The following is a 24,099-nucleotide window of genomic DNA, read 5'->3' on the forward strand; positions in this document are numbered from 1 at the left end:
ATGTGCACACATTTCATTTTTCTATAAATACAAGTTCGCGTGACAACCTTGTGTGAGTGTTTTTCAGTGCATGACATTAACCAACATTTACATATTACTATTATTAATTTTATGGAAAGTGTTTTTGGCCAGATGTAAAACTAGTGGGGCGGTAGGTCAAACTTAAACATTCCAAAACTGGATTAGATGCGGAACATTTTCAATTACTGTAATTCTTGCTAAATTGTCTCTACTAGAACTTGAAAGAAATCACCCCAGAGTGGTTTGCTTGTAATATTGTATTAAAAAGCATTTTATTGAAAAGACTATTTACATCGGAACCAAAATTAGTTAATAGTGACCATAGAATACAATAATATTGCTACCATCACCAACCTTTTCAAAAGCTCCTCGATCTACAATGCACCATTCCTCTTATCCACCGCAGGGCCCGGCAAAAAACACTAATCTATTTGGATATCGTGTGCAGGGGGAGTATAATAAGTAAATAACACTTGCACTGCTGCATAAATAATCCAAACTACTGTACGAGTCAGCGGCCTCAGTGAGTAAACTGGTGTAATGTGGGAAACAAAGCCTCGCCGGCCCATTGAGTAGGAATCGGAGCAGTGGATGACCCACTACATCATACAATGATTACATCCCATTCGCTGACATAGCTCATACATTTTACCCATCCACTCCTTAATATAGGCAATCGTCCCTTTGTACCAGAATATTCCATTTAATCTTTAAATACAGGTCCTGTCCAGCCAAACAATCCCTTATTTCAACAATGATGGCTTTAGTTCAATCTATCAGTCAAAAAAAGGTAAAGGCCCCTGTATCTCCTCCCTCATTGTGTGTTTCACATGACTGAAAGCAAAATAAAGTAATGAGGATTGTCCATGTGTGTGCTGTGTGGAAAGTGTTTGTTTATTGCTGTGTGTTCACGGTCCGTGTCTAGTCCATCTTGAGGCTGCGGTAGATGTAGCGAATGAAAGCCAGTGAGGCCCAGAACGACACGCTGCCCAGCATCAGTGAGAAGACCATCGCCGTGAGCAGGGAGTAGCCGAAGAACTCGGTGCTCTGCACCAGGCCGCTCATAGAGGACCGGTTCCGGTAGTAGAAAACGGAGTAGACGAAGATGAAGAGGCCGGTGGAGCCGGTGCTCAGGACGCTCCGCCACCACCACTGGTAATCCTCGCCAGACAGCAGGAAGTAGGTGAGCGCAACAGAGATGCAGCCGCCCACCGAGATGAGGATTGCGAAGACGCACAGCAGGATGCCGTAGAGGGTGTAGTACTCTCTGCCCCAAACCGTGGCGAAGATGTAGTACAGCTCCACTGAGATGGCACTGAGGGAGGGAAGGAGGAAGAGGTGTGGCGAAAAATGGCAAATGGCAATGCACATGCACTTTCAATATTTCAATATGTCAAGATGACGTGACAGTATAACAAACAATTGCACGTAGTAGATTTCACTCGTCCAAACCGTTCTGGGCACAAATAAGTGCAGAAATAAAATAAATATGTATAAAATACAAATGATGATTGAATTCTTTGACAATTACATCTCCTACATTTTAATTCTTGACATAAAAATCCCACTGTGGGATATCATTAATTGCGACCAAACATATATTCCAATATATAAATACTGAAGAAGTCATTAACTGTTTATAGTAACTCTTTTAATCCTTCATGTATAAATTTAATCCATGACTACGAAGAGGAGGGACATAATGTCTTTGAGTTCCCCGTTAGATCGAAGCACCTCCTTCCCACACCTGAAGGCGTCTCACCTGAACGGCAGGAAGCCGCCGATGGCCATGTGCACGGCCGTGTGTTTGTACCAGGGCTGCGTCGGGATCTGCCGGGCGATGTTGCGAGTGCGACAGGGCGCCTGGAAGCTACCGGCACGGTTCTTTCCCACGATGCCTCCGATGACGGTGAGCGGGAAGCCCACTAGCACCCAGGCGCCCAGGATGAGGAGCACGGTGGTGGCCGGCAGAGCCTGAGTGGAGCCGCTCCACCAGTGGATCGAGTTCACAACGCTCCATGTCAGGAACAGAGGAGCTGTGGGAATGGAGGACCGACTGAATAAAGGATAGGCATTGATTTTTGTATCATTCTTGGAGAAAATGTGCCTCAAGAGTATTGCTATAAATTACTCATGTTTTAAATTATGGGTAATTAATATAATGAGATACGGCTGTTTAATGACTAAATAAGATCGCGTTTTATGTGCCAGGGGGCACCTTCCTTAACCTGAACTGCAAAAGTGTGAATGCTGGGAATGTATAATAGATACATTAATACATAATTAACTGAGTAGAATAGCACTGTCACATTGTACAGAACACTAATACACCAGAGGTGCCCTTACCTATCCAGCTTGTTCTTTAGAAATTATACTATGAAAATCTAAAAATAGTTCTAAAAGCTATTTGGCCTGTGTGGCTCTTCTAAGTGTTAAAATCTCACTGCAAAAGTCTGTGTGAACAATAGCACTGTAAATAAAAACATCCAGTTATTGGCGATACTTATTCTTGAGGAAAAGTCTCATTAAGTGTCATATGCTGCAGTTCAAAAAATATTTTATCTAAAAGTTGAATCTTTCACAGTGCAAAATAACACTCCTTAAAGACCACAATGTATATCTAGTAGATCGTTTCAAAAGGCAAAGCCTCAACTGAAATTCATCAGTATTAATTCGTTTTTGACAGTTTTAATGCAGACATTAAAATTGCTGAGAAGGAAAAATGTGAGAGCAGTGATGAGAAACAGGAGAGAAATTAAGCGGAAACTAAGCACGGATGGATGGAGATAAAAACATCAAGCTATTGGCAGCGTGGACATTATCTGAATCCATTACAGGCAAATCTAGTGAAGTGGTTAATTCGAGAAAACACGTTCCGCTTCAGTACAAGTTCTCCATGAACTTTCCTACCCTGCTGCTCCGACAACCAAAGTATGTTGTGATCCCGAACCCCTTCTCATCGCACTCACCGGAGAAGAGCGACGAGGTGAGGATGATGTTCCACACCCAGCGCTGGCCGTTGATCTGCGTGTAGAAGCTGCAGGACACGTAGCCTGACACACAGCTGGTCAGAGCGTACAGGACGACGGCTGCAGAGTTGATGGAACCATGGCGATGCACATTGAACATGCCCAGCAACGCCATGAAGATGATTCCTATCGCAGTTAGGAGACAAGAGAGGGATCAGACTCCTGCGAGTGAGGCACATGTGACCTTTCCAGTTGCTACGTCCCTCTGCTTGTCTGTATAAAGACTCACCTCAAACGGAAACAATGACAGTCACTGATACCGTTGTTTTATTTGTATTTCAACAGCCCAGCGTGTGTCGCTGTGTTTGGGTGTTTTTGAGAATGCATGCTCACCTGTGGCAAGGGTGAGGAACTGAGCTCCCACTCCCAGCACGGCACACAGCAGGCTTTTGTAAGGGGGGAACCTGAAGACATCAGTGTGTATGATCTTCCAGCCATTGTCTCCCTGGTCCAGATCGTCACAGCCGCCCTCTTCCTCCACGTTGTACCTGCAGGTGGAGGAAAAATGCTTTCATCCACGATGCTATCATGCACCCGACGAGGAGGAGACACCCACACGTTTCAGCTTCGGTCCAGATGAAAGTTTCTCTCTGGTTAAGATCCATATGGGCTGGGGTGAATCACCACAAGACAGAGTGCACAAATAAACCGCTAACCGAGTCATGTCTTTAAGAATAATAAAGATACTGTATGTAACCGTACACACTTTTTCAGGAACCTTACACATATGCAAGGACGAAGGTGTCAGAGAAAGAGTCTTCTGTAAAGAACATCTGAACTACCCTGTACCTGCAATCCCTAATAATTCACAGCATTACACCCAACAGATAATAAATAAGTATGAGAAGTTTAAAACTTTTCAAATGGATACTTCTTGATCTCAGTTCGTATAAATAGACAGTACAATCATGGCTGCAACTACTGACTTAAAAAATAAAAATGAAACTACCTAGATCCCAGGGTGAAGTGCTCAAATTGCTTTTTCTAGTGGACGAGTAGTAAAAGTACAAATAAAATATCTCAGTAATGATATCAAATTGAGAAAAACAGCAGAGCCTCACATTTTAGAAGCTAGAACCAGCAAAAGGTTGGCAGTTTTGCTTCATAAATGACAATAACAATTGTTATTCTCTGTTGGTTGACTAACAAATAAAAACTCTAGGCTGTTTTAAGATATTTTAAACAGCCTTTGAGTTATTTTTGTCTAAGATTTTATTTAACACCCAAAGTGATACTTTGACGAACCTGGCAAAGTCGTTCTTAAGGACCCGCATGAGGATGATGATGACGAAGCCCAGCAGCAGCACCACCAGCACCAGTGAGTTAATAATGGAGAGCCAGTGGATCTCCAGTGTTTTTGGGAAGAACGAGTAGTCTCGGAGGCGCTCGGCTCTGCGGGCATGAGGCAGAGTGGACTCGAACCAGCGCACGCTGTAGGTGTGAGTGACAGTCAGGCTCCCTCCGCCCACCCCGACTCCGCCCACCACTGCACCCGCCCCCTCCTCCAGGGGAACAGGTTTGACGTCTTTCACTGAAACATTGGCGAAGATCACCGAGTCGCCGTTGTACTCGATGTTGAAGTCAAGGTGAGTCCACAAACCCACCTGTTGGAGGTGAGAGAAGAGGGCAGAGACAGGGACGGAACACAAGAGAGACCAAATAGAAAAAGAAAGAGGAGGAGGGGGGGGTGAGGGATAAGAAGAACAACAGTGATTGCTTTGCATGAAGATAAAAACCTGAGACAATCTTTCTATCGGTCTCTTTGTTTCCCTCATATAATCCAACGTGCTACACATATTCCAAAAAAACGCTCAGGAGCACAAGGAGGTTTACCTTGTGGCTGTGAGGCAGGAAGCCGCTCTCCTCTATGTATCCCACAAACCCCCAGATGGGAATGTCATCCAGGACAAACTCAAAGTAGAACAGCTCCTCGATGGCCTCACGGAGTTCGTCCACCTGGCACACACAGAACATATCCAGAGTCACAGCCCGTGAGCTTTATTAGTAGCATATTCTAGAGAACCATTTACTGAGCATTGAAAATCATCAAAAAGTGCTTGTAGGGTTTGAAAAAGTGGTTGTATAAAATGGTTGTTCTTAAAAACATCTACCATGCAGTGATTAATTGGCATACAGTGGTTTCAACAAAAGAATTCCAGCTACTTAATGAATTGTAAACATATTTATGTGCCCGGAGTATTTAAGCTTAACCCATGACATCCGGTAGTACACCGTGTTAAGTTCAAATTATCCCGGTCTTGTGTGAGTAAATACCTGTTTCTGTGAAAGTGTGAGCTTGCAAAGAGTTTTTTTCTCCACGTTCTCTTTGAATCGCATGTAATATAACGACTCTGCCATCCTGTCACCATCCAACACTTCTCCCAGACTCAGGGACTTGTGGTGCACCTGAAGAAGACGTGTTACAATATGAGCAACAGGAGGTGATTTCAAAACAGCACACACAGCTACGAGGTAGTTACAGCGAGGACACACTGAAAACAAAAACACAGCTGGCTGTGATCACACTTCCTCCCTGCATGCTCAGTGTTGAAGTACCATATGGGTCTCACTGCTCATCTTAGAGAAAGCTTTTTCTTCAAAGCCAGGAATCATTTATTAATGAACCCTACACAAAGGAGAAATATATCAACAGCAAAACATGCTATACCACATAGAACTTATTGTTAATTTCATGAACTATAAATATTCCAAGTGTGGAAAACGTTATGGAACACATTTGTATAGCAAAATCCCCCCAATGTTTCTTCTCTTTTATTCTGTATTGATTACAATGGGTTCATAGATAGTGTGACACTCCAACCAAGGCCTCTTCAGTGAAGTCCCAAAATAAAGTCTCAAATAAAGTCCCTCTTAATGCTACGTCCTGCTCACAAGGAACCACTTGGACACGGGGGGGGGGGGACCATTTTACAGCCATTTCCTTTTTTTAATATTCTTATTACAAAATGAAAATGTTTATGGCCAGATGAAAATACAGCACGATACAGATAAAAGCAATTTCACAAGACTGAGTGCTGAGATATACGAGTTATCCTTACATAAGTGTCTACATTTATCAAGACAAAATAATCCCTAGTTTCTTTGTGGATTTCAGAACCGTGAAACAGAACAAAGGCTGACCTTCTCCGGCCTGCAAACCGGCAGGGTGTAGTAGTGATACGTCTCCTGGGGGTTATGGTAAGGGCCCACTTTGTTGACATAGAGAGTCACGTTGTCCCCCTGCTTGTAGCCAACAGCCCAGCCGGAGAACAAGCACAGGACCAAGACGCAGTGCAGGGCCATCGTCCTCTGGCAGCCACCTGGCAGGTGTCCTATTCCGCACTGCATAACCTCTGTTGCAAAGATGGACAGTTCATCAGTTCATCAGGGACAGCAGGTGTGATTTAAACCAGACGTGACTTACAGTGGACCTCTTCTTTCAAGTCAAGAAATGAGGTCATGTTCATGCCACTTGGACCTGATATAAGATGATTTATGTGGCAGGTGGAGGATTTTATGCGACGTCACTCCCTTAACGTTCTACCAAACACAGCAGGGAATTGAGAAACACTCAGACAGAACAGAGACACTGTGCAACCACCAAGAGTTACAATGTATTCCATCAGTGGGGGGGAGGAACCGAATTAAATAATGTAATGAGCTCCGTCAGTTTTTATCCATCCGTTAAGAGTTTTTGAGATACAAACTGACATTGCTCAAATATGGTATTTATTAATAGTTCACTGGTCTCCTTAGAATTCCTGAGTAGGATGTTGCTTTCATTTCCAAAATGTATTGGAAACATATTTTGTCCACAGCATGCTAAACGTGCATGCTAATATTCATTAGCAGCATAGTTTGAAAGGGAAACGAGGATGCTGCAGTAGAGTATTGGTCCTTTTTATTTTAGGAAAGCCCTGCATTAGTAGCAAGTAGGCCAAGTAATTCAAAACTAATTATCTATTATTCCACGTATTTAAAAGCAATAGTTTAGCCATCCAAGTTATGTTCTCAACCTCACAAAGCACCACAGGTCTCATCACTTTTAGGCTACATATATATAGTCACAACTGATGTGGCATTACTGCAGAAAATATCCCAGTGATGCAAAATCCATGAGACATCTGCATGTTGCAGTTTTAATGCAATTGCAATCTGGTTGATAACAATTTATATTCTGTGTTGTGCATCCGCACGCTGAATTTCAGTGGAAAAGTTAGAATGACGTGTAGTTTGAATGTGAGTGCATCTGAAGGATAGTGCATGTGCTTGCCAGATGTTTTTCTCACACTAAAATGTGGATTGAGCTGGTTTCTGAGTGGTTTACATAGAAGTACTGGCCTGGGGGGAGGAGGGGTGTGCTCTCTGTTGAGAATCAGCCAAAAAAAAGGGGAAGTCAAGCTAGCCACTTCTAGCCACTTCTAGCACGGTTACTGTGGTAAAGAGACGTGGAAAGCATGAAAAACAAACAACGTGTCTACATCAACGCTGCGTATTCCCCAAAGGGGCACGTTGCATTTTCGTGTCCAGAACCCAACTCACAAAGACTAGCTGCAAGAAGTTATAAAAATCTACACTACCAGTATGACTGCTGTGTCCCTTCAGATCCGACCAAACCTGTCCCTCCGCCGATACCCGTCTGACTCCAGGCCCGACAGTCTTCTCTCTGCTCCGGTATGCGCCGCTGCTTGGAGCTCAGTGGACAGATGCACCGCTCCAGCTAAACATCTTGAAAATCCTCGATGCACTTGCACCAACGTATTACACGTTCATTGCGATCGTATCCGGGTACACCAGGTACTTCTCATTGACACAACGAGACAGTATAGACGGGAGGTTTGACTCCACGTCACCTTATAAATAAAAATAACGACGACTCCGCTGAGTTTTCCGGGAGTGGGCGGAGAAACAGAAGAACACACCTCCGACGTTACCGGTTATTCGCAGCCGGTAAAATGTCCCCACTCAAAAGCCAACTAAAATTAACGTGGCTTATTTTGCACTTAAACCGAAATTCAACAATAAACCCGGTTGAGCCGCGACATAAGCCACTCTATTATTGTGCCGTACTGACCGGATTTCCTTGGTCCTCAACGGACCAATCAAAAGCCTCTCCTGCACTTCCGCGTTAGGACCCAGACCTGAGTAATCGAACCTGCACCGTTAATGCGCAGATGCGCGGCGTCCTCGATGAGGCATCATCGATGGATCGATAGGCGATGTCTGCCATTTGATTTCCCGCGAAAGAGACGCAATTCCTCGCGCCCGAGACGCAGGGACGAGTGTTGCCGCTTACTGGTGAGTTGAAGGGAGTTAAACGGTGTAGCCGAATTTAGCATGTAAGTTATAGCGTATAGTACTATTTCTGTCCGCTAAAAGCGTGGATATTGTGAACATACCAGGCGTTGTTTATGTGTTAAGTCCCTCAACTGGAGCTTTGCTGAGCAGCAAAGCTACTTGCCAGGACACGTTCTGCACACCGCAACCCGATTGTCCTTTTTAAAAACTGATGATTTAAGTTTTCCATCTTTCACTCTACAGCCATCCACACTCGATTAACACGCCGACATTATGATTAGCGGTTACCAGTATCTAGTCTTTAATTCGGCTTGCGTCTGATGAAGCAGCACATATGTAAACAAATGCAACTTTTATAAAACCGACTCGTGTGTTGCTCTCACGTTGTTGGGGTGACTTCAAGTCGTGTGTACCAGTTATTAGGCCCCGAGGAAGTGTGCTCATCCTGATAATATAATACATAATGATGATCTCATTGTTTTTCAGACTTTGGTGACTTCAAGTCGAGCTCCAGCCTGACACAATGGGAATACATGGACTTGCCAAGCTGATTGCTGACCAGGCCCCTGGTGCCATCAAAGAGCAAGACATCAAGAACTACTTTGGTAACTACAGGCCCCTTTCTCTACAAGCCGATGATGAGGCCTGCATAAGAAATAAGATTGAGATCTTGGGCACATTGAATCAATGAAGGATGAATCAAAATAGATCATAATCACTTCCAGAAATGACATGTCAGCCACGGCACATTCTAGGTCTAAGTAATTCAATAAAGAGAGATTCATTGAGCCCAGGACCAATTTACCCATCAATTTTGGTTCATAGTGATGTCGTAATATGTTCAAGTTAATGGTTCAAAACATTCTTTTCTTTGTCTTTAAATTTTTTTTAAACGATGCAATATCTCTCTCAGTCTGCCATCTGATTCTTTATTAAAAGTGTAACATGTAAAGCTCCAGTTGTGTCAGCTGAATCATTTTCCATTAAAACCACATTGTGCATCTATTACCTAATGCAGATCACGCTGAACTTATGGGTGAACCAATGAATCTTGTAGCGGATGAAGGCTTGCACAGAATCCAGTTTAGATTACATTCAGATATTCTACTTAACGGCATTGTTTCGATGACCCTTGCTGTTATTCTGAACTTTTGCAGGCAGGAAAATTGCCATAGATGCCTCCATGTGTATCTACCAGTTCCTGATTGCGGTGCGACAGGACGGTAACGTTCTGCAGAATGAGGATGGCGAGACGACGAGGTGCGAATCCCCCGCCACACACAATATATACGGGCACTTTAAAATTCAGGCTGTGAAGTCACATAGTAGGAGAGACACAAGAGATACAGTAGCTCTTGGATCACTCCAAGATTAGGTTGTTAAAGTCTGGGAAGAAGGCTGAAATGTTTTTACCACCTGTTTGCTCTCTTCCTCAGCCACCTGATGGGAATGTTCTACCGGACGATCCGCATGCTGGAACATGGCATCAAACCCGTGTACGTCTTTGACGGCAAGCCCCCACAGCTCAAGTCAGTAGAGGTCAGTATGGGCTCTGCTCTCGCTGTGATCTCCTTATTTTAAACAATGTAGTCAGAACTGTTACATGATGGTTTTTGAGTTTCTTAAGGTGGCATTGATGTTTAACCAGAGCGTTGCTCCCTGTAGTTTGTTGTTTGATAGACCAGTGAACACCAAAATATTTTAAAGCTGTGTATATGTGTAAATCATCTATTTGAATACATTTTGCTCTTACACACCCATTGAAATAATGCCTTTTTGTAAGCTACATCAACTGTCTCTTGTTTGATATTACTCTTACTCTCTCTTTGCTCTTTGTGTCTCGTCCCCAGCTGGAGAAGAGAGTGGAGAGGAGGGCAGAGGCTGAGAAGATGCTTGCTCAAGCTCAGGAATTGGGTACCAATAATACTTTCCAACGCTTGATTTCACAATAGTCATGAGTGCTGCCAGTCTGGCTTCATTGTGCTGTGTTTTCATGTCGGCCCCGGCCCTGTAAACCGATGTGATCGGTCTTGCTATTTATTATATGACACGCTGTAATTAAATTGTAGAGATTGTAAGGAACTCTTTGCTTTTGGTATGTATAAAAATGTCTGAGAAAAATGTTTTGTCTCCACCCAGGGGAACAAGAGAATATTGACAAATTCTCCAAGCGTCTGGTCAAAGTCACCAAGCACCACAATGACGAGTGCAAGAAGCTGCTGACCCTGATGGGAGTGCCCTACGTTGAGGTTAGATCAACACTCACATTGCTGCTCTTGTTTACTTCAAGACTGTTTCCACATTTATTTTGTCGTTGAACTAGATGTAAGGACTTCTTTTCTGTGCTTTATTGTCAGAATAGGCTTTAAGTACATAACATATAGTTTTAAAATATATATACGGACACCTTTTTTCTTAAAATTGCACAATAAGGGAAGCACTTTTCATCAAACATCATAGGTGTGTTTTTGTTGTCCCTTTGGTAGCCAAACAGGAACGCCCTCACACTCAATACAGTCTGGAGAAATTAAGAAGCTTTTCTCCTCCATGTCGGAGAAATAATTAGCAACAGATGATGTCTGGGTGAATAATTCTTGAACATGTAATTTGATGTGTTTTTGTATTGAAGGCTCCATGTGAGGCGGAGGCCAGCTGTGCCGCTCTGGTTAAAGCCGGGAAGGTCTTCGCCACAGCAACAGAGGATATGGATGGACTGACCTTCGGGACGAATGTCCTGCTTAGACACGTCACCGCCAGCGAAGCAAAGTAATGCGGTTTCTCCATCATCCCTTTCCACTGCTGGGCTCTGTAGCACAGAGGTTCTGGCTTGATGTTTTGCTTCTGGTGCAACTTTTAATGTAACCTTTGTATTAATCCTATCCCTATCACCGATGATGATCAAATTCAAATCTGCAAGTTAATTATCCATAATTGTTTTTGGGGCAAAATTACTTATTTGCTACCGCAGTTCACATGTTATTGGATTGTACTACCACCTCTGAATAATTCAGGAGAAACACTGCATGCTGCTACAAGTACTACAGCCATAAAACTAGTAGTAGTACTTCTCCCAGTTTCATACGAGTACATTTTTCTCAAAGCAAAAGAAGTACTCGTATGAAACTGCTTCAAAGATGGCGTTATTGTTTGTTTCACCGTGAGTCATTAGGAAACTCATCGTCAGGGATGTTTTTTATTTAGGAAACTTCCCATCCAAGAGTTCCACTTCAATCGCATCCTGCAGGACATCGGCCTGACCAATGAACAGGTAACGTTTTCCTTCTGACTTTGAGAAAGATGCACGCATATTATACAGTATAATCATACTGTCATTTTTCCTCTTGTGTCATGTTCAAGCACCACATCCTCCGCTTTCATCATCCTGATTGTGCACACGGCAAACTAGTGTAGTCAGAGCTGTGAACGGTAGCGCAGTGACATTTCTGTCTTCCTCGCATTAACTCAATCTTCCCGTGGTCCATCCCAGTTCATAGACCTTTGTATTCTGCTGGGCTGCGACTACTGTGGCACCATCAAGGGAATCGGGCCCAAGAGAGCCATCGACCTGATCAAACAACATGGCTCCATTGAGGAGATCCTAGAAAACATCGACTCTAAGGTAAGTTTGTGCTACAATCCAGTCGTCCGGGCAGCTAAACCAGGGAGTTTGGTTCTGATTCTTTGTTTGTTTCTTGTGTGCCTTCATGCAGAAGCACCCTGCTCCAGAGGACTGGCTGTACAAAGAGGCCAGAGGTTTGTTTTTGAAGGCGGAAGTGGTGGATTGTTCCACTGTGGAGTTGAAGTGGACTGAGCCGGATGAGGAGGGTCTGATCCAGTTCATGTGTAACGAGAAACAATTCAGGTGAACCACCAACTGTCCCCCGATGCTGGGTTCATCTTCTCTGCTGCTATGATGATCATTGGTTGTTACAATGTATATGACCAGACAAACTGGTTCGGCAACATCTGGCCACTAGGTGTCACTGCTGGCCACGTAGAGGCTTATGGCTCTAGCGTCCCTTAAGCACACAGCCTGTTTACATATGATGGAAGGTTTATACTAAGTATAAAAGTATGAGTCCATACTAAAGTCTATTCATCACACACTCTTTACAGTGAACCCCGGCGTTGGTTTTGATACTTTCCATCTTCTGAAAGCTGCTTTGTATGCTTGTTTTTATTGCTGAGAAAAGAAATGATGTGAAGTTCAGCTGGAAATAAAATTGCACAACGGATAACATGTCATTTTGTATGCACGCATTGATTTATTTGGGTATGTGTACGCAGTGAGGACAGGATGCGTAACGGCTGTAAGAAGATTGTGAAGAGCCGACAGGCCAGCACACAGGGGCGGCTGGACTCTTTCTTCTCCATCACTGGATCTCTGTCCTCCAAACGCAAGGTACGTTAGAGCATCGACAGAGCAGCTGTGTGTTTGATGGGATGATTGGAGGTGTTCAGCAGGCTGCTTTATTTTGATGCCACTGTATGTTGTCAAATTTTACTTTTCTAACAGCAAGTTGACGTTGTACATGTTGTACATGTTCCGTTATCTTCTGAATGTTGTCTCATTCGTTCTATTTCTTTTGCCTCACTTAGGAACCGGAGCTCAAAGGATCAGCAAAAAAGAAGCAGAAGACGGGAGCCTCGTCGGGAAAATTTAAGAAGGGGAAATAGATTGTACATCAGCAACCCCTAAATACTAATTACAGAGTATAAAAAGGAACATAGAGTTCTAGGTGAGGCAAGAGGAAGCTGCAACACAACCTTGGTTGTGTGTAATGATTATTTCATCTGAACAACTGTGTTTATACAAGATCAAATGTTGCGCTATTTGTTGTGTGTGTTCTGTTATTGAATAAAAGTGTTTTGTTTTTTTAGAGTAACGTGTTATTAGTCTTTTTATTATTATTAATATTCTTCCGGGACGACATTTTATTTGTTGCCTTTGTTCTTTCAGGCAGCAGCTAATACTACAAACACACACACACACGCACACACACGCACACAGAATCGCACGTGGACCATTGTGTTGCTCAAAGCAACAATAAACACTTCTCATGTTTAAGCAACAGTATAAATTAAACAATAGGATGGACCATAAAGAATAATTCATTAATGTAAAGGACTCAACATAGTCATTTCTGCTCCACATATGTGGCAATATTTCTGCCTTTTCTCTAATCTTTGCTTTATTGTGAAATTTGAGACTTTTTGCCTTTATAAGACTCAAACAATTATTGAAACGAAGCCATGTGATAAGTTCAGAAGAAAAATGTCTCTTTGATGGAACTGATAACAACTCAGAAATATCAGAAAATTACAAGAAGCCACAAACAAACACATTATTGTTTTCTAAAAGGAATCACAATCCAAAAGCTGTTAGTGGAGTAAAACTACAATATTTTGCTCTCAAATGTAAAAGAGTACTGTGAGCATGGCTGTAGACTCCTATCTTGTTGCTGTGTTGTTCAGTGTATGATCTGTATTTGCTTTGAAAGCACAGATTCTCCTCCAAAGCCCAGGATTGAGATCTCAGGTGATCTGAAGGAGAAGGAGTCTCTCTCCGTGAGCTGCTCAGCGTCCACTCCCTGTCCACACTCTCCTCCTAAACTCACCTGGACCCTCCAACAACACCCTCACATCATGATGGAGGAAAACACAGATCGAACCTTCACGACAAAGATCCAGACGACCATCGTTCTGTCAGACGAACACGATGGATTCACCATCCGCTGTTCTGCCAGATATCCTGTGAATGAAGGAAGAGATAACAAGATGGCAGAGGAGACAAAGACTCTCAATGTTTCCTGTAAGTGTTTGTTGTTGGATCCTGTCAGCACATGACCATTCTTCTCTCTTCAGGATCTCATTCAGGCTCTGATGCTACTCTCTTATCTCACCTCTCCATCACATTTTCCTCAGACGCTCCCAAGGACACCTCTGTGTCCGTCAGTCCATCAGGTCCGGTGTCAGCAGGCATCTGGGTGAACCTGACCTGCTCCAGCAGAGCCAATCCTCCCGTCAGCCTCTTCACCTGGTTCAAGAACTCTCTCAGCCCACGTCTATATTGCATTATAAACATATTTGTAATGCAATCATGCATAATACATAATACAAAACAAAATTTTACAACGACGTATAGGGTCAAGTATAACTCTTCATACTCGCTAGTCACTTACTGACATTTGCAAGGATCATAGTGTATTATAATTCCCATTGTTGTAATTCATCAAAATCTTTTAATAATGCATTATAATGTGATTATAAGTCACTCTAAGTGGGCACTGTTTGCTGAAAGAGAAGTGAAGAAATATGTAATTAATTCTGCTAAATATCAACACACAAAATGTTCACTTAAAGCAAAACAATAACCACTGAGTAACTTGTAGATGTCAGTGAATTATACTGGACCTTATAGGTCATAACATGCTTTATAATGTGTTGTGATTATTGATATTAAGCATTCTGAATATTTGCAGTGCAGAAAAAAAGAAGAAGCATTATAAAATAGGTATACAAAGCATTATAGTCTTTTAAAATGTGGCCAAATAATTAATTCAGTCTTCTTTTTCTTCCAGCTGGTTTAGATCAAGACGCTCCACCCAACCACAGGAGGTAAGATATCAGATGAGGAGAGATATTTCATTACCAGCTAACTTAACTGTCTGCAGGTCTCAGGAAAAGGAAACATCCATCTTAAAATAGCTCTTAATTTAAGACCAGAGCCTCCACCAACAGCAGACCACCACAACGCAATGAAACACGTCTCCAAAATGTGTCTTCCGGATGATTTCTTTGCTAAACTGTTTGCAATGAAAGCTTTGTAAAGTCGCTTCATTCATTCTACGTAAAAACAATGTAAACAAAGTCAAAGCTTTAAACCTGCATTTACTTATTGAGGGACAGTCGGACAAGCTGTAAACACAACATCGACTAGTTATCGCCTTATAAGGATGATATGGACGAACATTGTTGTGTGTGTGTGTGTGTGTGTGTGTGTGTGTGTGTGTGTGTGTGTGTGTGTGTGTGTCTGTGTGTGTGTGTGTGTGTGTGTGTGTGTGTGTGTGTGTGTGTGTGTGAGTGTGTGTGTGTGTGAGAGGTTGAACATGTTCTTTGAGGCCCCAGACTGTGGATTGCTCCATCTTTGGTTTTACAATGCAAGGCGCTGTGACACTGACACGTCTGTAACACAAAAGACATGTTGCATGTGTTCTCGTCTTTACAGTAACTAAAACTCTTTCCTCAGCAGAGCGCAGAGGAACCAGACTATGTTAACAGTGGGGTTGAGTTACCTCCATCGTGAGCCAGAAGAGGAAGAAGATGTTATGAAACGACAACTGTATTATCTATTCTGTATTCATTCGTCTTAGTGTGCCACTTACAACAATGTGTGTAGCTTTTAAAATCCTAAACGAATTCGGTTTTTTAAAGATGAACGGCGAATAATGTTGAAGTATGTGCTTTCCCTGCACTGTGTGTCTTTGTTCAAATCATCATAACACAAAAGTACAAACATCCTCTTCAATCTTTCATCTCATGTTGAAGGTTTCGTGGCACCAGATTTGATCATTTGTTCTTAAGATAGAAAAAACATGCCTGGACCATATAAATAATTTGTATTGCTTCGCTGGTGTTTCCATTGGATGCATGTAAAGTTTGCTAAATGAAATAAAAATTATGCGTTTCATTCGGAAGAAGGTGTTATCACTTGTTTATCATTGAGCAGGTATACACAGACCCATGATCAGCATGACGTTTCTGTACATGTAAAACACATAAAGTTCATACATTCACCTGTTTAAATGTCACTATTATATATATATATGTATATATATATATATATATAGAGAGAGAGAGATAGATAGATATATATATATATATATATATATATATATATATATATATATATATATATATATATATATATATATACATAATGAACGCTTCCAATGAGTCATGTCATTTGTAAAAAAACCTTTTCAGATGTCATAATATTTGACTTCCTTATTTACAACAATTCCTGTATTTCTGCACTATTTTAGCCAGGGTCATGTGGACGGCATTTCTTTAACAGCAAGTCCACTTTCACTCAAGGTGAGGTGGTTGGTTGAAGTGCTGCTAAAGATAACACATTTCCTTATTGGACTCTAAAAACATCACCCTTTATTCCAGCTGTGGGCTCATCTGGTAAGGAAACATTTCACTAAACCATTATTTTATTTTGAACTGATTTCATGTATAAAAGAACAGTGAACTCAGTGGTTGTGCAGGCCAGGTTTCCCTGTGAATCTGAAGTAGGGAAGTTACTTGAAAACATAGTGAAAGCTTTAAAATCGTAATAACATTCACTGTGTTATTGTGTTTGCATATCCATGCAGGGAGCAAGTTTCTGTCTTTGAATATGGTGACAAACAACATGTTACTGAACCTCCTCCTTGTTTCAGGTGAGCTGCTTGTTGTTTGAATCATTCGTCTTTTTGTTCACGTCCTGAGTGAACATTTAAATGTTTTCCAAATCTGTTAACAAGACAGGAAAAAAATGCCAGCATGAATGTTTTCTTCCAGTAGATGTTTTCCACATTTCGTTAATCATGAAACTGATATGTTTAGGTGCGTGGGCTGCTTGTCTCACGGACCTGTTCATTACAGCGCCACAGAAGATGGAAGCACTGAGTGGATCTTGTTTGCAAATCCCATGTACCTTCAGTGTTAGAGGGGGTCATGATTTCAACAACACAGGACCAACCTTCGGAGTGTGGATTAAGAATGACCATTATTTTGGCAGAAATCCCCAAAATGTGATTTTCAACAGTAGTGGGGCCGTTACCACGTATCCGATGAGTTTGACTGGAAACCTGATTGAGAAAAACTGCACCACTTTATTTTCCAGTTTACTCAAAATGTACACAGACGTATATTTCTTCAGAGCTGAGAATGGACCATTCAAGGCAACAGCTTCTTGTGATTCTCTTCAAATAACAGTTCGAGGTGAGTGAGCTTTGGTTCTATTAGTAGGTGTATAATGTTGTCGTTGCAGCTTTGCCTTAAACTGCAAACACCTTCCTTACCTTCAACTACTGTAAGATGATCACAGTCTCGTTTAAGACCAAATGTCCAGCCAGTGATCAGTCGGGGCATTCAAAATGTCCTCAAAATTGGGATGCATGTTATGTGACCAGTTCCATCCCTTCACATTTATCACCAGCAGAGGACATAATCTACATGAAATTAGAAACAGCCACATGGATCTGGAACTGGTTTGAACGTCCCATGATGAGGTTTTTCCACATGTTTGAAGCTGACTTTCACAATGATGGGGGTCAAGTTTGCAGATGTTGTTTTAATCACTGATACAATCTAAATGTGAAATGTGTGATTTGAAAGCACAGATTCTCCTCCAAAGCCCAGGATTGAGATCTCAGGTGATCTGAAGGAGAAGGAGTCTCTCTCCGTGAGCTGCTCAGCGTCCACTCCCTGTCCACACTCTCCTCCTAAACTCACCTGGACCCTCCAACAACACCCTCACATCATGATGGAGGAAAACACAGATCGAACCTTCACGACAAAGATCCACACGACCATCGTTCTGTCAGACGAACACGATGGATTCACCATCCGCTGTTCTGCCAGATATCCTGTGAATGAAGGAAGAGATAACAAGATGGCAGAGGAGACAAAGACTCTCAATGTTTCCTGTAAGTGTTTGTTGTTGGATCCTGTCAGCACATGACCATTCTTCTCTCTTCAGGATCTCATTCAGGCTCTGATGCTACTCTCTTACCTCACCTCTCCATCACATTTTCCTCAGACGCTCCCAAGGACACCTCTGTGTCCGTCAGTCCATCAGGTCCGGTGTCAGCAGGCATCTGGGTGAACCTGACCTGCTCCAGCAGAGCCAATCCTCCCGTCAGCCTCTTCACCTGGTTCAAGAACAGCAACGATGGACCCGTCAATGTGTCTCAAGGAGACTTTTACCGCTTTAATGTCACTGATGGAGGAGTTTACCACTGTGTGGCCACCAATCAGCTTGGTAGTCAAACATCTTCAGAGATCCTTCTGACCATTGAAGGTAAACACGGAACTGTATTGCTTTGGTTCAGTTGTTGTTGGCTAACATCACGTCTGCAAACATGAGTCACGCAGCATTTCTTTACATATGCGTGTGCAAAACGCTGTATGAAGTCAGGCTGAGCGATCTTCTTAACTTGACTTGGTCACTTATAGTGTTTTGTTCATGTAGGAGTAAAACAGCTTGAAAGTGTTTTACCATGGATCGCAATTGCTGAAGGGATCCTTGTACTCATCTGTGCCGGTGTTGTTATTTGGTGAGTACCTCAAATCAATTTCATGTACAGATTTATCCACTCCAAATGAATGTATTTCAGGGCATTTTTTAGGCTTATGTAGTTGTTGTTTTTTACAGCTCTTGCATTTGATTCTAGATTATTATATTTTTAATGAATGTCCTCAATTTATCGAAATCTCTGAGACTGATTTACTTTCATGTCTTTTTTCTTTTTTCTTATTCAAAGTCAAAGGTGTATTTGTGGCATTCCTCATGGTTCTATACCTGGGCCATACTGTTGCATCTATTGCTGCAGCCAGGTTACAATATACACAATGCAGATGTGAATTTGTTATGCACATGACACAAGTTTTTTTTTTTTGGAGAGGCTGTCAATATCACCCCGCTTCCCTAATTGGGTGTCTTATACGAAAATGTTGGATTATAATTAAAGATTGTTTTAACCTAATGTTGATAAATGAGTGAAACCTTCGATCACTGTCTTCAAATGTAAAATCTGTCTGAACTCGACCTTCACTTAGTACAAGTGGCAGCCAGGTGTCTAGAATGAGTGAATAGTTCAAGCAAATTTAGTTTCAATACTCAAATCTATTGTATTCACTTTTAAAGCATCATATGTGTCTTATACAAGCAGGAATATTGTGGTGGTCTGGTCACTGGGTGAAAATGGGTAAAGAAAATCCTCTAAACTGTGAAATTATCTGCTTTTAGCTATTTACTCTTTTTGCATTGAATTATTAATTGTTGTCTGTTTCTGTATTTTAATGACGATTTCTAAATTGCACTTAAAGCACTTTATTATAACACATAAGAATGAAGCTGAGAGCTGTATTGTGTCTTCCAGGTGGTTGAAGTCAAAATGTTCAACTTTACAACAGACACAGGTAGGAAACAACTTACACATACTTTAGATAATTGTGTTATGAGTATGTTTCTAACTCTTGAGATCTGGACTGAACAGGTTCCTCATCATGAGTGACTAAACATGGCGATACTCAGGAAGATGTAACATCCAACAATAATAATTCACTGCCGTAGCATTAATGTTTTCCATTGCCGTGTCCACTAGACACTGGTTATTCGGATGGTTGTCACTGTCTCATAGTGGCAGCTGAGTGAGAGACAAATGAAGTGAACTGAAGGAAATAGATGACGGTGCCTCACAGCATTTCTTGCTTGGTCCATTTATCACAGAGCCTAACCGCTCTGGAGCCAGCCAGAGAAACAGAAGCAGAAGCAAGAGACGTCCATTACGGAGAGATCGACTTCTCCAAGTGGAGACCTGAACCGGCCTCGGTGCAGGACAGTGGACAGCAGCCGGACACTCTGTACGCTCAGGTCAACATGTCCATTGGCATTTTCAGAATCCAGTAGTGGTTGTAGTACAAATGTGCATACAAGTAAGTGTGCAAATTGTCCCATTTGCATGAACACCAGCAGTGATATTTTTGATCCACCTTCCGGTTCCTTTCACAGTGCATCATGGTTCACAGATCTGTGACTTTTGCATTGACCTGATCAGACATCACGGCTGCACTCAGGATAAAACACTCACTCCAATGTACGTTTGCTATAATCCAAACGGCAAATGGTAGAAAACCGTCTTTCTATATCTTTTAATATTTCTATTTCATCCAATTCTGATAGATTTAAGAACCATTAAGCAACAAATTTAATGATTACTTGTAGCATCAATGCAGAAGCATCCAGAGGGGTGACTCGTGTTTTACTTATTTCATTTCTGTGTTCACATTTAATGGCACATAGAACTGTGTGTCAGGACTCATGGGTGAATAATACATCAATAAGTTGTTAGTAGCTCCCCATCTGAGCCTTTTACATATTATTCATGCCATTGAGTGCCTCATGTTTGTCTGATGCTTGGAGAGTCATGTTTCACTGCTTCCCATGGATTTCAGTATTTCCCTACCTCTATGCTTATATATTTGTTTACATAGAACATAATACTCCTTACCTTTTGTCTGCTGGTGTTTATTAAATGTACTTTTTGAATATTTTGTATAGATATTTGAGATGAAGAGGAAGCAGAGTATGAATGAGGAAATGTATTTGCTATTCGGGTAAGTCATTTATTCAATGATGAAATTGTAATAACACAAATACAAGTTTGTGAGGTGCATCAGTCCAGTAATGCAGAGCAACAGAGATAAAGGTCAGTGGGATCCACAGTGACTGTACTCAAGTCACTGCGTGTTACATATCCTTATTATTATGAGTATTATTATAATATCTTGGATATATGTAATAAATAAAGATGACAGAATATATAGACTCAGGATATGAGCAGTTAAGGAGAGAACTCTGATTAAACAAACACAACTGCCCTCTGTGTCCTGTGCCCTGAAATGAAAGGAAGTGGGTTGGTTTTAAATTACCACAGCAAAGAAAGGGAAGTTGGTTTGTTGAAAATGTTGAAATTCATGCATTGCATTATTTTTGCTTTAACTCGCTTTAACACCAGCCAACGGATCTAATTGTCACTCTGGCTTCTTCGGTGAGACAACATTCATGGTTTTATACACTCACACTCGCATGTTGAACGCTTCGTAAAATCCACAGCACGGTGAGCGTCATGGCAGTCCGGTCTGTGAGGATGGTGACAGCCAACATGTTGCTGAGTGTCTTCTTTCTCTCTGGTGAGCTTTTTGTTCAGTCACTTGTATTCCACTTGAATCCTTTACTATTTGAACTTGAGACACAATATCATTTATGTGAATATTACAATCAGTATTTTCTGCCTGCGTTCTTTTGTCCCTGAGACATAGTTATTTAGAGATATATAGACGGGTTTGGTCACCACTAGGTTCGGCCTCATGGCGGATAGTTGTTGTGAAATCCAAAAGAAATTAATCAATACAAAAACTGTTATGGGAAGAAAAAAACACAATGCAAAAATATTACTGCTGAAGTATATTTATTTTCATGTATTTGTTGTGTTGTTGTTTTTTTACTCATGTTAATCTCCACTGTCAATCATTAGTCTGTTTGACAGGTGCTTTGGATGATTGTACGAAGGATCCAGCTCTATTCATCACTGCACCTCAAAAGAATGAAGCACTGGCTGGATCTTGTCTACAAATCCCATGTAACTTCAGTGCTACACAAGAGCAGGAATTCAACAGCGCAAGAACCTACGGAGTGTGGCTGAAAGATCCTAACTTTGGTGGAAATCCAGATACTGTGATTTTCAACAGTAGCATGACGGCTAATAACTTTCCAATGACTCTAACTGGAGACCTGAGTCAGAAAAACTGCACCACTTTATTGTACAGTTTAAACACATCATACACAACAGAATACTACTTCAGGATTGAGAACAAACCATTTTTTGCAACCGCTTCTTGTAATCCTCTTCAAATAACATTTACGGGTAAGAGAGTTTTGATTTTCATCAGTCAGTCTGTGATGTTATTCTTTATAATAATAATAATAATAATAATAATAGTTAACCTTCAATTGTGAATGTTCATATCTGCTCCAGACACCAGTCTGGAACCAGAGAATGAAAAGTTTACACTTCCTGGATATTACTGTTTATTTGCACTACTACACTAACAGTCCCATGAGAAAGCTACCTGTACATGCTGACCTTTTCATATGACGCTTGAGAAAGGGAAGTCTCATGAGTTCAGTTATTTTGACAATTTGCTATCTGCGGTGGTGCTATCTAGGTTTACATTTTATTTGACCCCTAGGGTCACAAGATACATCTGAGGGGTCTTGGGGTTATCAATGGGAGAGGAAAGGAGGAACATAGTCATTTCTGCTCCACATATGTGGCAATATTTCTGCCTTTTCTCTAATCTTTGCTTTATTGTGAAATTTGAGACTTTTTGCCTTTATAAGACTCAAACAATTATTGAAACGAAACCATGTGATAAGTTCAGAAGAAAAATGTCTCTTTGATGGAACTGATAACAACTCAGAAATATCAGAAAATTACAAGAAGCCACAAACAAACACATTATTGTTTTCTAAAAGGAATCACAATCCAAAAGCTGTTAGTGGAGTAAAACTACAATATTTTGCTCTCAAATGTAAAAGAGTACTGTGAGCATGGCTGTAGACTCCTATCTTGTTGCTGTGTTGTTCAGTGTATGATCTGTATTTGCTTTGAAAGCACAGATTCTCCTCCAAAGCCCAGGATTGAGATCTCAGGTGATCTGAAGGAGAAGGAGTCTCTCTCCGTGAGCTGCTCAGCGTCCACTCCCTGTCCACACTTTCCTCCTAAACTCACCTGGACCCTCCAACAACACCCTCACATCATGATGGAGGAAAACACAGATCGAACCTTCACGACAAAGATCCAGACGACCATCGTTCTGTCAGACGAACACGATGGATTCACCATCCGCTGTTCTGCCAGATATCCTGTGAATGAAGGAAGAGATAACAAGATGGCAGAGGAGACAAAGACTCTCAATGTTTCCTGTAAGTGTTTGTTGTTGGATCCTGTCAGCACATGACCATTCTTCTCTCTTCAGGATCTCATTCAGGCTCTGATGCTACTCTCTTATCTCACCTCTCCATCACATTTTCCTCAGACGCTCCCAAGGACACCTCTGTGTCCGTCAGTCCATCAGGTCCGGTGTCAGCAGGCATCTGGGTGAACCTGACCTGCTCCAGCAGAGCCAATCCTCCCGTCAGCCTCTTCACCTGGTTCAAGAACAGCAACGATGGACCCGTCAATGTGTCTCAAGGAGACTTTTACCGCTTTAATGTCACTGATGGAGGAGTTTACCACTGTGTGGCCACCAATCAGCTTGGTAGTCAAACATCTTCAGAGATCCTTCTGACTATTGAAGGTAACTATTAAAGGGACTTCAGCAATCTATATATTGTGTATATACATATATATGTCCACATTGTCTTCATTCAGTCACTTCTATTGTTTTCTTTGTCTTGTCTGGAGGCCAAGGTAGTAACAGTAACCCTCTACAATTGGGCGCAGTTCTTGGAGGGATCATTGGTTTCATCCTACTCATCGGCCTTTTGGTTTATTTTTGGTGAGTATCACGAATTGTGTCTCAAATTAAATTGGATCGTTTACTGGCAGCTTGTACTTTGAACCCTACCTTTTGTCTTCTAGGCGTTTAAAGTCAACACATCCAACTGCACAACAGCGTCAGGTGAGAACATACCAAATTTGGGGTGGTTCTGTAATTGTTATTAAGTTTCACAAAAACTTCCTTTTTGTGTGTGCAGAATCTGACTGTTGAAGAAACTGTAAAAGAAGAAGACATCCATTACGGAGAGATCGACTTCTCGAGGCGCGGACCTGAACCGGCCTCGGTGCAGGTCAGTGGGCAGCAGCCGGACACGCTGTACGCTCAGGTCAACGTGTCCAAGACACCGAAGAGCTCGACACAGACGACTGACCGCCCAGAGGATCTCTACGCTCAAGTGAAGAGAAAATGAGTA

General features: G+C 41.8%; 3 protein-coding genes across 3 annotated transcripts; 2 read left to right on the forward strand and 1 right to left on the reverse strand.

The window, feature by feature from the left end:
* Positions 1-277: 277 nt before the first annotated feature.
* Positions 278-7,767, reverse strand: tm9sf1 (transmembrane 9 superfamily member 1). The gene is made up of 9 exons (XM_079234427.1): positions 7,631-7,767; positions 6,192-6,403; positions 5,325-5,456; positions 4,884-5,006; positions 4,296-4,654; positions 3,384-3,538; positions 2,991-3,176; positions 1,784-2,057; positions 278-1,336 (listed from the first exon to the last, which is right to left on the reverse strand). Exons 2-9 carry the CDS (start codon positions 6,396-6,398, stop codon positions 943-945), a joined length of 1,830 nt encoding a protein of 609 aa, XP_079090553.1. The 5' UTR covers positions 6,399-6,403; positions 7,631-7,767; the 3' UTR covers positions 278-942.
* Positions 7,768-8,871: 1,104 nt separating this feature from the next.
* On the forward strand, positions 8,872-13,230 carry fen1 (flap structure-specific endonuclease 1; the record flags this gene model as incomplete). Its single annotated transcript, XM_079234017.1, has 11 exons — positions 8,872-8,953; positions 9,506-9,608; positions 9,785-9,887; positions 10,199-10,262; positions 10,488-10,597; positions 10,978-11,114; positions 11,550-11,616; positions 11,836-11,967; positions 12,059-12,210; positions 12,636-12,750; positions 12,948-13,230. The coding sequence occupies 11 exons, from the start codon at positions 8,872-8,874 to the stop codon at positions 13,023-13,025; spliced, it is 1,143 nt and encodes a 380-aa protein (XP_079090143.1). The 3' UTR covers positions 13,026-13,230.
* A 764-nt stretch (positions 13,231-13,994) lies between these two features.
* LOC306750812 (vascular cell adhesion protein 1-like) lies at positions 13,995-24,096 on the forward strand (the record flags this gene model as incomplete). Its single annotated transcript, XM_079234285.1, has 10 exons — positions 13,995-14,160; positions 14,274-14,411; positions 17,741-18,046; positions 18,160-18,434; positions 19,852-19,995; positions 22,773-23,109; positions 23,223-23,483; positions 23,591-23,684; positions 23,768-23,807; positions 23,884-24,096. 10 exons carry the CDS (start codon positions 13,995-13,997, stop codon positions 24,094-24,096), a joined length of 1,974 nt encoding a protein of 657 aa, XP_079090411.1.
* Positions 24,097-24,099: the final 3 nt, after the last annotated feature.

Source organism: Taurulus bubalis (assembly GCF_910589615.1).
Source record: "Taurulus bubalis genome assembly, chromosome: 18".
NCBI lineage: Eukaryota > Metazoa > Chordata > Actinopteri > Perciformes > Cottidae > Taurulus > Taurulus bubalis.